At 42.4% G+C, this 15,730-nt stretch overlaps 1 protein-coding gene across 2 annotated transcripts in view; it reads left to right on the forward strand.

Moving 5' to 3' along the window:
- Stxbp6 (syntaxin binding protein 6) overlaps nucleotides 1-15,730 on the forward strand; it is a 43,580-nt gene that overhangs the window by 23,379 nt on the left and 4,471 nt on the right. For both annotated transcript variants that reach the window (XM_050137397.1, XM_050137395.1), the window contains exon 3: nucleotides 14,571-14,728. In XM_050137397.1, the coding sequence (XP_049993354.1) occupies nucleotides 14,571-14,728 (158 nt within the window). The remainder of the gene's footprint in view (nucleotides 1-14,570; nucleotides 14,729-15,730) is intronic.

The following is a 15,730-nucleotide window of genomic DNA, read 5'->3' on the forward strand; positions in this document are numbered from 1 at the left end:
TATGGTCATAAGGATATACACTGTTGTAGGAGCTTGTTTGTTGGTTCCCAATTGCTCAGCCCCAAAATAATCACACAGAAACCATATTATTTGCAATACTATTTGGCCAATAGTTTAAGTGTATTTCTGGCTAACTCATATCTAAAATTAACCCATCTCCATTAATCTGTGTACCACCACAAGGCTGTGGCTTACTGGGTAAAGTTCTGGCATCTGTCTTTGGCAGAGCTACATGGCTTCTCCCTCACTCCTTCTTTCTCCCAGCATTCAGTTTAGTTTTCCCCACCTTCCTGTATTATGCTCTGTGCAGGGCCAAGACAGTTTCTTTATTAAACAATGGTATTCACAACATACAGAAGGGAATCCCACATCAGTACACCTGTGTTTCCTTTTAAACATTGTACAGTTTAGCTATTATTTTTAGTCTTTGATCTGTTTTAAGTTTTGCATATGAGCAATGTAGAGATCAAACTTCAGTCTTATACGTGCATCTTTAGTTTGCACAGGAGCTTTTGACGGAGAGGCTCTTTTTCTGCATCAAATTGTCTTGGCATTCTTACAGCCACCCCTTTGATACATTTGCCGACTTTCCATTGACCTGTGTTTTTTTTCTCTACTTCTCAGTAAATTTTATTCCTCCCCTTCATGGGCATTTTTAGTTTTAACATTCATGTTAAAGTTTAAAATTCTTGAAGGAAATGTTGGTGAAGCCTTCCCTATTGTCTACTGTTGAACCCTGGGCCAGCTAATCCCATTCTCTTCTGAAAAGATCCAAATTTTATCCTCATCCTAGACTTCAAGAGTACAATAGTGGCACAGTATCTTGGCAGTAACCAGTTGGATTTAGACCATCTGTGGCACTGGAAACCTAACCAACTAGCAAGGGCTAGTGTAGTTATCAGTCATGGAGAGAACCTACAATATTGCTTTACTAGGTGTATTCATCACGCTTCATCAAGAAAACTTCTCTCTGCAACAGATGGAGACCATTACAAAATACCACAACTCTGGACAGTTGTTTCTGTCCTGCCTGGTCCCTTTTTTTAATTATTTAAATCACTGCTTGGCCAATCACTTAGGCATATTGCTAGCTAGCTCTTATATCTGTGGTTAACTCATTTCTATTATTTTATATTTTACCGTGAGGCTTGTGACCTACTGGCACAGTTCCAGCCAGCAGCTCATATCTTTTGCTTCTGGTGGCTTCATGGCCTCTCATGACTTCACCTTCTTTCTTCCAGCATTCAGTTTAGTTTTCCCCTCCTAACTCTACTCTGTCCTATCACAGGCCAATGCAGTCCTTTATTCATTAACCAATGAAAGCATCACATAGACAGAAGGACTTCCTACATCAGATAACCAATTAAAATGCGGAATTGTGACCCCCCCCCAGTCTTAATGGATAAATCCACAAATTAACCACTGCACCTAAGGTTCAAGGAACTTGCTGAAGAGGGAGAAGAAAGATTGTAAGAGCCAGAGATTTGGGGAGTTAGCTATGAGATGTGTCTCCTTGGAATCACAAAAAAATACACCCATAAAGTCTCACCAACATGACTGCTCAATATAAGATAAGCAAGGACAACAATAATAGACATGCTAAAGTAAAGGATGGATCAAGAGGCATCAATCATATGCAGAAACACTGCAAGTATCTAAGGAATGCTGAGAGGTAGAAATGGTCCTTCCCAGGGAAGAGCACACCAGCATGTTATCAAATACCAAATTGTCAACCATAAAAATACAGATATACAGACTGAGCAGGCTGTATTTAGGGACATATATGTTTAGACATATGCATTTAACAACAAAAAAATGAAAAAAGGGGGGGCATGAATTTGAAAGAGAACAAGGAGGGGTATGTAAGGGGCTTTGGAAGGAGGAAAGGTATAGAAGGAGCTGCGGCTGCGTTCCTGCCCCCCCCCCCCCAAGCTTCTGGCCACCGGCTAGCTTTATACCCGAAATAATTACATGGAAACTGTATTCTTTTAAACACTGCCTGGCCCATTATATCTAGCCTCTGCCCAGCTAACTCTCACATCTTGCTTAGCCCATATTTAGTAATCTGTGTAGCACCAGTCTTACCGGGAAAGATTCAGCATGTCTGACCTGGCGGCTTGCTTCATCACATCTGCCCCTGGAGTGGAGGGGCATGGCATCTGCCTCATTTCCTCTTCCTCCCAGCATTCTGTTCTGTTTACTCCACCCACCTATGTTCTAACCTATCAGGCCAAGCAGTTTCTTTATTAATTAACCAATGAAATCAACAGATTAATATATGACACTCCCACATCAGAAAGAGAAGAGTGAAATGATGTGAATAAATTATAATCTCAAAAATAAATGAAAAAAAAAAAACAAGAAGAAACAGTATGACTTTGGAATATCCACTGTCACTCTGGTTAGCAGTTATATTTTATCATTAAATTTATTGTCAGCCCTTCACTGTAATAGTTACTACTCTTCCTGAAACATGTTGGCTTTCTATATTTGCTGTATTTTTCTATTGCTATCCACACAAATTCAGACAAATACACGTTGTCTTTCTTTGTTTTCTACAGCTGTGATAAAAAACCATGACCAAAGGCAATTTAGTGAGGAAAGGACTTATTTCACCATATAGCTTGTAGTCCTTCATTGAAGGAAATCAGGGAAGGAACACAGGAACTGAGGCAGAGGCCTCAAAGGGATGTTGCTTATGGGCTTGCGCAGCCTACTTTCTTATACAACCCAAGACTGCTTGCCTAGGGTGGTACCACCAATGAACTGGCCCCTCCCACATCTATCATTATCCAAAGAATGCCCTACAAAGTCTTGCCTACAGACTATCTCTGTAGGAGGTGTTTTTCTCAATTGAGGTTCCTTTGCCCATTATAAATCTAGCTTTGTGTCAAGTTAGAAACCAACCAGGATAAATATTCTTCTATACAGAATAATATAAATAGTTTAAGGAATGAAATAACCAAATATTAAATTATCTGTTGCTAAATAAAATGAATCAAATAAATGAAGCATCCAGTTTTATTTTGTATAAGCATCATTAGTATATATTTTATATGAACTCTTTGTCTTATTAGCATTAAAATGTTATGGAGATTTTTAGATAAAGCTAGTATAATTATATCATTGCTATAACTTTTATTACTGTTGGAATTCTAAATATCACAGCTTGCCTAGAGGAATCCACATTAAACTAGCTTTTTATTTCAGTACTACCCCTTCCATTGGAAAGCATTCTCAATGGCTGGCAATAAGATGCTTCAGACGTATCTGAGTGTTTCTTGCCCCAACTCATAGAATCTACTTTTTAAAGAACTTCCCTTTCTCCTTGCATAAAACTAATAGACACCAAAACCCGACTACCAACTGCATTTGAAGATGGACTGATGCTGCCAAAAATCACCTGAATGCTCTACTGCTAAGGTTAGGAACAAAGATGGACGCAGTTTTTCTTCTTATCTTTTTATTCACTTTGCTTTTCGTTCGAGACACATTTACTACATGTGTTTCTCTATAGTAACACACTATAACAACTTAATAACTGGAAAAAATAGTGGGGCAATCGATAAGGGCCAGATAACAATGACAGGCTGCAAGTAAGTAGCCTGGGACTAGATCAAGAGATGGGCCTCCCTTGTTGACTCTGTCATATCATGAGTGTGGGCCAACACATTATAGAAACAAGAAGTTGCCTGACCCACATTGCTTGTGAAGAAACAAGGTACTGGAGTCCTAAAAACCAGTGGGAGGGAAGTTATGCAGGATGCTGTCTGTGGTTGTTGAATAGGGCCAGAACAGTATCTAAGGTTCCATAGTAACTAGAAGTAAGTGGAGAGCTAAGTGCTCTTCTGAGGTATAATGTCCCAAACTTAGGTGGAATGATGGAGGTTACAATAAAAGATATTGGCCTGAACAACATTGTGAATCCAGGCAGAATGGTACAGTTAGAGGAAGAAGACAAAAAATAAACCACTAAGTTAATGCTATGATATGTGATTCACATAGGACTGGTTATGCGTGGTTATGTGTGGTAGGTAAATTGCAGAATATGTAGTGAGCAATTTGCTAGGTATATATTGCCTTTACTTCGTATAATAGACCCTGAGAAACAGGTACTTTCATCCCCTTTCTACTGATAAGAAATTATAACCTCAGAGTAACTTATCTGAGATCAGAGATGGCAATTTAGCAGAGCCAGAATCAAGCCCAGGTGTTTTGGCTTTATTTCTCTAACAAGAAAAAGAACAATGTGAGTGGTAGAAATAAAAAAAAAAAAAAAAGTTAGTCTAGAAGCAAAATAAAAGAATGACCAGTCAATGAATTTGTTATGCAGTGGCCAGGTCACTGGTAAGTCTGAGAGAAGAACCATTGTATGTTGGGGACAGGGAGTTCTATGCATATGTAAAGACTTGCACGGATCTATGCACATGTGTAGCAACCAAAGGAGAACAAGGTGTCCTGCCTTATATTTCTTTTACTCTCTGCCATATTTCTTTCAGACAGGCTCCCTCCCTGAACCCAGAGCTAACCATTTCTCAGCTAGGTTGTCTGTGCAGCAAGCCCCCGTGATCTTTCTGTGTCTGCCTTCATCCCCAACTCTGGTGTTAAAGGGGTGTGCAGCCATACTTGGGTCTTTATGTGTACGTCATGTCCCAAACTCAGGTTCTCATGTTTGAATACCAAGTGCCCTTACCTGCTGAGCATCTTCCCACACCTGAGAGAAGAATCATCATATAGTCAGTCAGAAGGATCACACTGAGTGTTCCAAATGTTGAGGAAAACCCGAGAGAGAGAACCGCAGGCAGCTGGTCACAATGGTGGGAATGTGAAGTGAGAGATGAGCTGAGGTGAGATACCTAGCAGAAAGATTTTTCATGCCAGGTTGTTTTGTTAATACTGATGGTTGACTACCTGCAGCATATACCACTTGTACCTCGTACTTGGAGATAGCTTCCACCATACATTCTTGGGGGATAGGTACCATACTGACCTCATGATAGAGTAACTAAACTGCAGCACAGAGGGGAAGGTAACTTGTTCAGTGTTGCATGGCTAGGATGTAGCAAGCTGTACACGTTGAACCGAATTTGCTTTCTAGCCCACAGCATTAGGTAAAGGTATTTCGTGTTCTTGATATTGTAGTTCGTAAAATAAAAGCCACTACCTTACTCCTTTATTAAGATCAAAGATCTACATGGCATAACTTGATCCTTACCAGACTTAACGAAAGAGACAAAAGGCATAAACCGTTTTTCTTGTTGAGTGTCTCTTAAGTCTTTAAACTTCAAAATAAGTGTGGTCATACGGGGCATTTGTGAAGTGTCACCCTTTTGAGAGCCTGACACTCTAAACTGAACCAACAGATGTGGGCTTGCACTCACTGTTCTCATCCACCATAGCTCATAAGAACAAATCCCTAGAAACCAAGACTCAATTTTTGATAAAGGTATTGATTTGATAAAGGCAAGTGTTGGAAGGGATATGGATAAAATCCTAAATGTTTTGTCATTGAGCATGCTGGAATTGAATTATGAAGTCATATTTACCTATGAGATAAGGAGAGAAGTAGAGAGCATAGGGCTTTTTCCCCTAGTCTTAAGGGTTTCGCTGAATTACCTTGACATAGCCAACAGGGGACATGCATTTAGTAGAACGGGCCAGTTTCTTCTTTACTAACTCCATCAAAAGATCCCAGGGCCTCTTGCAAGTAGGCTTTGAAATTTATGGGTTTACAAAGTATTCCTGGATTCGGAGTCCATTTTTCTGAGTCATCCAGCTCCAGGCAACTTGCAAGTTTCATGGTCCCTGAAATTAGCCACCAAACTGAAACAAAAGATAATTCCAGAACTGCCACTCAGTGTGCTATATCTGTTTTACTGCCTCTATAAAGCAAGCCCTTTGAATATAATTACATGACTTGTCTGTCCGTTACTAAATTGATGGTGACAGCCCAGATTCACAGCCGTTTCCCTTTAACTTAGGAGTGAGTCTCGTTCCTTGCAGCGCTTTCCAGCACGAGTTCTGCTTCAGCACACTGTCCAGGAGGATCCCACAAGCAACTCTGTTTGAGAAATTGCACACCATACTTTCCCCCCATGCTTACCTCATTTAAATGTGTGGCTTGCATAATGAAGGGTTATCTAAAATTTGGCAAGAAAGATCCTGATTAGATTGTATTTTATAGCTATTTTGACATGTCATTTTGCTTTCTTTGGGCCACATATTTTATAGCATAATTCTTTATTGATTCTTCGGGAATCTCCCATCATGCACCCCAGTCCCTCTTGCCTGCTCACTCTGGTATCCCCCCTGCACCACCACAGCCTCCCTCCTCTGAAGGAAACCCACCCATGTAATTAAAAACAAGCCAACAAACAAAAAAAGCATCTTGCTCTTCCGTCTTTCCCTTCTCTCCAGCACCCTAACATTAGGAACTGCAGTGTGTCCTACATCATACCATTTATCTAATCAGCCCCACCCGCAAATGTTCATTGCATTGAATCCTTGGTGTGGCTCAAGGCCTCGGGCACACCACCATCACTGGACCCTCACCGAAATGCCTCTCGAATATCCTGCTGGTACCCTAAATCACGGAGATCCTCCAGCTCTCCTTCCACAGACACAACCCCAGACATGAGAGAGCTGGCCCAGAAGGCATGGGCCTACGAGAGCCATTTATTTTTCTTAGTCCAAAGAACCACACTGGGAAACACAGAATGGTGAAGAGGTTTGGAGTTAGTACAAAGGCTGTTCTGGGCTACTCCCTATTTCTGGAACTGTAAGATCAGGGTCAGAATGTCTTCTAAAGAACAGTGACCCCTCACCAAGGTACTTCTTGCCTTGTAGACATTCATAAATGGGAGCTGTTGATGATTGGCTCACATTCATATTGCATCTGGCCCCAGCATGGGTTAATACTCTTTCTTTTAGAAAGGCTTGATATAAGCACCGTTTTTAAAAGATGTTGTATATGTGGTCATCAACACGAAAATACAGGTAAAACTTGCCCTTTAGAAGAGCCTTCCTCTTAAAGAGGGCACTCAGGGCTTCCAACACTGGCACGCACTGATGTGGTGTTATTTGGTTAGCCCATATAATGTACAAAGACCTTGTTATTGCTCTGAACCTTACTTAATTGATGGAGTCTGTGAATAGGGAACCAACTTATTTTTCTGGGTAGGTCTTTACATCTCATTACTCATTTCATATAGATAATAACTAGCCTCTTTGGCACTTAAATTATATTCACTTCTAAGATGTTGAATGCAGGTCACATGGCTAAGTCTGCCTTAAAGTACTAGGGGACTGAAGGACCAATGAGGGGCAGGAGTGGAACTTCTCATCACAGGAAAAGGACAATGTAAGTAGAAGTGAGCACTTTCAGTAGCGGGCAAGAATCCAAGTCTCCGGGAAACTTTGTTGTGCTAGAGGTAGACTGGAAGTAGAAAAGAAGGAAAGATAAGCATTGGAGATTAATCCCACATATTAATGTCCATTTAAAGCAGTGCGTATGCTACTAAACCAAGCCAGACTTAATTGTACCTTAAACCTTACTCGCAGAAGTGGTTTTGCTAAGAGAGTTAATCTCCTAGGTGAAAATTGAATAGAAGCCATTTAATCTACTTGGGGAACAAATTATTAGCAAACAGTTTTAGCATGCATATGAGAGTATTAATTTTTTGGTATACTAACGGATTTATTTAAATCTTCCTGCCAATTTCTGTGAGGTGTTTTGCTTTGTTTTGTTTTGTTTTCATTTTGGAGAACCCAAATAGTTCAAACAAAGGAAAACTATTTTTAAAAGTCTGGCTAGAACAAAGGCCTGGTAGCTAAAAGTTCTTACAGCTTTTTCAGATGATCCTAGTTAAGGTCTCAGCACCTGTATCAGGTAGCTCAGAACTGCTTATAACTCCAGATTTGCAGGATCTGATGCCCTCTTCTGGCCTCCATTTGAAATTGCAGTCACTTGACACAGATACACACACACACACACACTAATAATAATAATAATAATAATAATAATAATATATATGTATTATATATATAGATGAAGTAGCTATTGAAGTTTTTCAATTACCTCTTTAATCAATATAGTATTAAAAATTTTAGCCAACAGCATGTAGGCTGAGGTCTACAATCATCCAGTTAATTCCTGTTGGTGTTTGAGCTATTGGTATGATTTATGTACTTATAAAAACTCTGTTCTCTTAATTGTCTTCATTTATCACTTTCTGTGTGCTTTCCTCGGTCTCCATTCCCCTTCCTTGTTCTCTCTCCTAATTTGGTTCTAATGGTGACTGCAAACAACGATGGGTCTTCATCTCATGTTCCTCTCCCACAGTTCTTTAAATCACTTAACACAAAGGGAGCTAACATGTGTTTGTTTTAAGATGGCATCAAGTGGAACTGAGGGGAAGACCACATCAGTGAAGCCAAACCGGTCTCCCTGTGCCCTCCAGAGTCTGTAATTCAAATGGCGGTTGACTCTGTTTGGTGTGGTTGACAGCTTCTTCTCAGACGGCTCGAATAAATTTGGGTATTAATATGCTTCCTGTCTATTTAGAAAGAATTATGATTCTTGCTGTCTCGGGAGATTGCTTCATTTCCAGATTTAACAGCACATGCCTTGACTTAATGGACGTGTGTTCATCTCCCCTAAGCGAGACGCCGAGCTACACATAGATACTTAAGAATCATCTTTCATTAGTTATGAAACATTTATCCCAGGTTAAGGGGGGAAAGATGGGAAAATGTAGTTTTGCCGTTTCCTAAAACTTCTCTAGAAGGCGTATGCGGCCTTCCTTCGAGAGGAGGTGGGGAGGCACGCCCGCACGGAGTGCTGCAGCTCCTTTGTCTCCATCATAATGTTCTCTGTAGCAGCCAAATGAGGTAGACGGCAGGAGCCACGTTTTGAATGTAAAGAAACTGAACACCAGATAAGTAACATCAGGGTGACTACCAATTGCATCAGTTCAACAGTGCCTGCTGCAAGTAATTCTGAGTGTTTAATATGAGCAATTTCCGCATATACTAAAAGCCTCAGAATTTATGCCATTTGAGCCGCCAACTTCTTTGGTAATAATTATAAGACAAGTGAGTAATTTAAAAAAAAAAAGGAAAAGAGTAAAGACCTTGCCTCTGTGTGAGGAGCACGAGGATGGTAGAGCACAGTGTAGCCAGCGGTCGAGAGTGCAGTCTTTGCTTGTGTTGGGGTAGTGGTAGCGTGAGAGCCTGCATGCAACCCCTAGACTTCTGTCTTGTGCGATAAGATGGACTGATACTAGAGTCATTCACAGATCAGGAACGCTACAGAAAATACTATAGGGTCAGGTGTAGACGTATTGGATTTGAGGTAATTTGGGGGCATTCAGTTGGAGTCCACTAAGAAAGTACATGGGTCCAAGCTCAGAGAGCTACCTTATGAATGATGAAGATTTGGGCCCTTGAAACTGAACTGCACAATATTGCCACAGGGAGAGGCCAGAGCCCTAAAATTAGTAAAAGTAAGGGTTCCAGAAAGAAGGAAGTCAAGTGAACCAATCTAAGTCAAAAGAGAAGCATCATTACAGATCTAGGGAATGGTCAACAGAGTGAAGGAGGATGCTCAAGAAATCGATGATCCAGCAAAACGTTGTGCATAAGAGGCTGAAAACGTTTAGTATGAGAAGAGGTTGACTTGGTTTATGTGCCACGGTTTCACTTGTTTAAGCACACTAGTGATGTGGGAATGTCAGCGAGCCCGATAGGAGAGGGGAGTTCCCCAGGCCCTTCCAATGTGGGCAGCATTGAAACTGGGAGAGGTCATTTCAAATGAAAGAGATTTTTTTCAGATTCATGCTTATTCCTGAAAATAACCGAAGGTGGATTTCCTATTGGCTGTGGTCATCAATGTCACCTGTAAACAAGGAGGGCAGCATTTGGTTCCATTTTAGTTACACAATGCGTTTCCTTCTACAGCAGCTGTAAGAAACTGGGTGTAGCATTATCTGCCATCATGTACAAGATTCATCCCAAGAAAATCCTGACATAGAAGCAATGTGGCTTATGCATAGGAGATTCAGTCCAAACTCATAGGTGTATGTACGTTAAGAAGTGATATGGTTCTATTATAACTGGGAAAATATGGTGATTATATGTCCTTTGAATTTCACTGCAGTTACTCCCAGAGTCCCTTCAATTAGTAATACAATTGTTCCCAGATGTGTTAGTGACTTTTCTCATTGCTGCGACAAAATGACTGGCCAAAGCAAACTAAGGAAGAGGTTTTCTGGTTCAGATGTGAAGCACAATCTTTACTAGCAGGAGAGAAGTGGCCAGGACGGCAACTCCAGCTATGCCGTGCGGAGCATGAGGCAGATGGCCATGCTGCAGCTACAGTCAGAAAGGAGAGACGGGTGCTGATGATCTAACCACTTTCATCTTACTCAGCCCTGGACCCCAGCCCAGGCATAGGATCATCTACATTCACATCTCTCTGAAAACACCCTCATAGACACAACCAGAGTCTATCTCTCAGCAACACTAAATTTTGTCAGCAAACTGAAAATTAAGATTAACCATCACAGGGACACCATTTGTCAGCTTGCCCTCCAAACACACCTCTTAATGTCTTACCCCATAGATTTATGGCCATCTCATAGTGAAAATGTACTCATTCCATCTTAAAATATCCCCATAATCTTAAAACATTAAAACCTTTATAAGTTCATAGTGATCTGTGGCAGAGGTGGCACACACCTTTAATCCCAGCACTAGGGAGGCAGAGGCAGACTCCATGAGTTCAAGGCCAACCTAGTCCACAAAGAGACCAGGAAAACCAAGGCGACATGGAAACCCTGCCTCAAAAAATAAAAAAAATAAAACACAATAAAAAAGGTCCATAAGAGTCAGTCCTGGAAATATCAGACTGAGTAGGAAAAACACCAAATTCTGGCACTGATTCTTTGGCTTCTGGGGTTCATGGGCTTCCACAACCTTTGGGAGCCACTTCTCTCTGGTTCTGCGGCTGTAACACATACAGTCTCTCTTGCTCTGGTTCCACTCTGTGCCTGCAACTTTCTGAGACTGACATCCCATAATCCTGGCATCTTTTGGAGTGTCAACTGTGATGTGTACTTCATCCTTACAGCCTCAGACAATGGCCTCATGTCCTTAGAGGGAATCCAACCATGCCACACATTGCCTGGCCTCTGTGATCCTGGAAGTCTTACATTTTGAAGACCAGCATCATATTGGCAAAAAATGCCAAGGTTGTAGTCTGGCCCCTTATACCAGAGCTGTAGTTTCCTCTGTGCACGTTAGCAACTGAACCCAGAAGAGCACTTTTCCTGGAGCCTCGTTTCTAGCAGGGAATTCGTCAAGGACGTTCTCAGTCCAGTTGCTCTCCTTCCAGATGAATTTTCATTTTTACAAGCTGCATAAGGATGACTCCTTTAAACTCTCATAATGGCTTTCTAGGGCCTCTCTTGCCACAAATTCACTTTTTCATATTTCTCCCACAATCCAGTCGTCAGACTTACCACAGCTATGGTCCCTCTTCTGCATTCCAACTCCCTCTATTAGTTATGTGTGTGAGCGTGCACACGCGTGCTGGTGAGCATGTACACATGCATGTGCATGCTTGCGTGCATGTAGACCAGAGGTCAACCTTGGGTGTCCTCCTTGTATTACTCTCCACTCTGTTTCATTTTGGTTTGAAATTTATTTTTACTCATGAGCATATGTTTGTCTGTGTGTCTGTGTGTCTGTGTGTCTGTGCCTTATGTGTGTGCAGACATCAGCGGATGCGAAAGATCCCTCGGCCTTTCAACACTGCCTGATGTCAGTGCTGGCGACCAAACATGGTTTCTCTAGAAGGGCAGTGAGTGCTCTTAACCACTCAGCTATCTTTCCAACTCCTCTACTTTATTTGTTGTGACTGGATATTTCATCAGGATTGGATACTTCTGATTTGGCTAGACTAGCTGTCCAGAGAGTTCCAGGGACCCACTAGTCCTGTGGCATGCGACACCACACCTGGTATTTTCACAAAAGTTCTGAGGATCAAACTCAGGTCCTCTTGCTTGTGCAGCAAGCACACTGCTGATTGAACTGTCTCCGTAGCCTTGTGTTCTTCACTGCTGTAGTTAGATATACAATAAGAAGCAACTTAAGGGAAAGGGGATATTTTCTTTCTTCATAGTTTAAGAGTATAGGCCATCATGGCAGGGAAGATGGGGAAGAGTGGGTGGGTGCAATGGGTGTGTGAGGCAGTTGGTCACATGACTTCCATAGTCAGAAAGCAGAGATACTGATATTCTACTTGTATCCCCCTTTTTAATTCTGTCTGGGGTCTGACCCTGTGGGACGATGACGCCCACTCTCGGGGTTAAGTCTCATTTCCTAGTTCAGCCTCTTTGGAAATGCTTCCACAGACATGCCCAGAAATGTGTCTTCTGAGTGACTCCCAACCTGACAAGTTGACAATCAATACAAGCCTTCACACCGAGACTTACAGATTCCTGCCGCGTCTTTTCTCAATCCTCTTGTTGCGAATCTGTGGTACAGATTAGGAAGGATTTCACTCTCTCCTCCTGTAACGGCGTAAGTGAATGCAGACAGATTGTCAAAATATAGACAGCTTTAATGGAGGAATAGACTTACAGAACCACTGTTCCCGCGGAGACCAGGAAAGCAGAAGAGAGCGCTGGGAGCACGCTCACCAATTTTATAGGAGAACTTTAGCCTGAGGCGAACACGCCCCCTAAGGGGTGGGACTTATCCCTACATCCTCCATCTTCCTAGTCCATCCTGCTGGCTGGCCTCTTCCTTCTTAGTGTCACTTGGCTTCCCTTGTAACATTAGCAGTAATTAATTACTAAGAAAAACACTTTTAGGGCAGAAGCAGTCTGGAATTATCCCGGGAAATAACCTACCAAAGCACACACCTGCCAAAGCTTATACCCGCTCACACCTGCACCTGTACGCCAGTCTGCCCACATTTCCGTCATAGGATTGCTACATCGTGTCTGTGGGAAAGGATAGGGCCATCCACACACAGAGGCCCCTCGGTAACAACCACGTCACTTTCTGGTGTGATGACCATATGCAAGCTTTTCCGCTTGTCCTGTCTGCTGCCTCAGAATTTTGGACAAATGAGGTGATCTTGGTAAATGCTTTTATGCTTGTGAAATCCTGTGTTAATAACTGGGATAATAGACGGCCACTGTAGTCATGGGTAGCGTATGGTAGCATACCGAGACCAAGATTTCTTCTCTTAAGTTTGTTCCGAAATCCCCAACTTTCCCCTGTGCTCAAAGCCATCTCCCTAGCTCTGTGCTCACCGTCTACATATATAGTATGTATCTAGAATACGTGTGTGTGTGTGTGTGTGTGTGTGTGTGTGTGTGTATGTGGGGGGGAGGATGCTGGCTACAACTGGTAATGTTAGTTAACCCTAATCCCCTCTTCTTAAGTGGGTATTAAATCCTTGAAAACTAGAAAGTGGCTTCTTCAGTGCAGCCTCTGGACCAGGAATTCTTTGCCTGAGATTCTTTCCCACAAGCTGCAAAGTGTTCCCACAAAGGAGAAATTAGGAAGCTTCTGTAGCCGAAACTAGTGAAAATTACATTTCTACGTTTCTATTAAAAGCTATTTGTGGCTAGAAGCATCCAGTAAAATGATGTAATCAGCTTATTCAAAGACATAAAGCTATTGTATAAAATGCCATTAAATATCTTCCATTCGATGTTAACAAGACAGAGGTATAATTTTTCCTGAGGTTGTCATTTGGCAATGTGCTTGTCCCCCATGGCTAATGGACCTGCAAGTCCTTCACCAAGTTGTGGTACCTGTCTTGGCAAGTTGGAGTATCAAGGATGCATGACCTTTTGTGATGCCATTGGCTTCTACTTTTCTCTGGTGTCATTCCTGAATTCACAAATGCCAGATTTCTTCATTTGCCAGTTTCTGAAATGGTTTCCTACCTGCTCGCAGCATACAGTGCTGCAGGTGTTCGTCATAATCTGGAGCTCACACAAGGAAGCCCAAACATCACTGCCATAGCACAGGCCTGGAGGTTGGAAGCCATGATATCACCTTAGCCACACACTGGGGAGTGTGGCTTACTGGCTAGGTAAAGGGATAACATAAAGAGGAAGGGATGTAGAACATTATATCTAGGAAATCCCTATGGCCCAAATTTTACTGTGATTATTGAACTTAAGCTTCAAGTCAAAACAAACTGTGAAGCTGAGAAACAGCCAGTGGGGGAGGTTTTGCCTCGCATTACCAAGGCCCTGAGTTCAGTCCTTAGGACTGGAAGACGGCAAACAAAAAACCCTCCCACAGGCTTTATTGAGCACGGAATCCTACCACCAGAGACAGAAAGATGAACTCCCAGGCTAGCCTAAACTACACAGTGAGATACTTGTCTCAAAAAATAAATAAGGCGCTGAGGTGGCTGAGCAGGTAAGGCCCTTGCTACTAAGTTAACTGAGTTCAGCTGCTGGAACTTTGGCCTTTCCATAATGTGGGAATCTGTCACTGTGGCTTAGACAAGCCAACTCCTGACACTCTTGCAATTCTTCCAGGAAACAGCATCCTCCATTCAGCGGCTGACAGTGTGACCAGTGCAGTACAGAAGGCAAGCCAGGCCTTGAATGAGCGTGGGGAGCGGTTAGGCCGGGCCGAGGAGAAGACAGAGGACATGAAGAACAGTGCCCAGCAGTTTGCAGAAACCGCACACAAGGTGAGCCAGCAGAGAGGGTGCCCATGCTGGGTTATAAGAGGTCATAGTGCCTAGAAACTTCCTACGGCAAGAGAAGAAATCAGGTCCATTTGATTCCATGATTACTAGAGCCTAGGCTTTTTCTCCTTGTACCTGGCTTTTGTGGTCACCATGTTGTTTCTAACATCATCATCTCTTTTTGTGACCTTTGACTTTTAGGTATTTCAGGCAACAGGGAAAATGTTTAATTACTGTCCCAAAAATCAAGATCCAAGTCAGGTTCACAGGAAGAGAGAGAAATGAGATCAGGACTCAGGATATAGCCCTGTCCTTGGCCACAATCGAAAGAACAGTGGGGCTCTTAGTCTTCTTGGGTCTTTTTCCCAGTCTGCCCCTTTCTTATTCTATATATCACTGTGTGTTGTTAGCTCTTCAACAGACGTAAAGCAAGCCCTGGCCTCAAGGCTGGTGTCCACTCTGGAAGTGGCTGGGTGTTGATTCAAGACCTATAGTCTGGATCTCTAATTCTGAGCACAGGTGGCACCAAGATTATCTGCTGGCCCTGACCTCTGAGCATGGTACCTCTCATATAACTGGAAACTTAGCACGCATGTTCATCCTTTTGCTGAGAACCGCCTCTTAGAAGAGCGCAGGACTGTGTTACTGGCAGCCCCTATCTAAGGCAATCATAAACGGAAGGAAAGAGGAGACCCACTGCTCAGGCGATAAGGGAGATTAATTACCATGCGTGTACTTCATATCAAAGAGTGGTTCATTTCTAGCTGGTGATTTGAATTTAAGTTTCCGGAAACCATTTCTACTGGTGACATATTGGCCTGTCAGGCTCATGATCAGGGCCTTCAGATAGTTTTTAGTTGATCTTTGAGGGAGAATAATTCAGTTGGCCTCAACAGAATATGCAGCTTCTGCTGAGGAATCGGGAATGGAGAACCAAGAAGCAAAGGGAAAGACATATTCCACTGGGGCAGAAGATGCTTCTCCAGGCCTCATACAGGAGACTGG

The sequence above is a fragment of the Alexandromys fortis genome, unplaced genomic scaffold (assembly GCF_014885135.2).
Source record: "Alexandromys fortis isolate MF-2015 unplaced genomic scaffold, M_Fortis_MF-2015_v1.1 scaffold_3, whole genome shotgun sequence".
Lineage (NCBI taxonomy): Eukaryota > Metazoa > Chordata > Mammalia > Rodentia > Cricetidae > Alexandromys > Alexandromys fortis.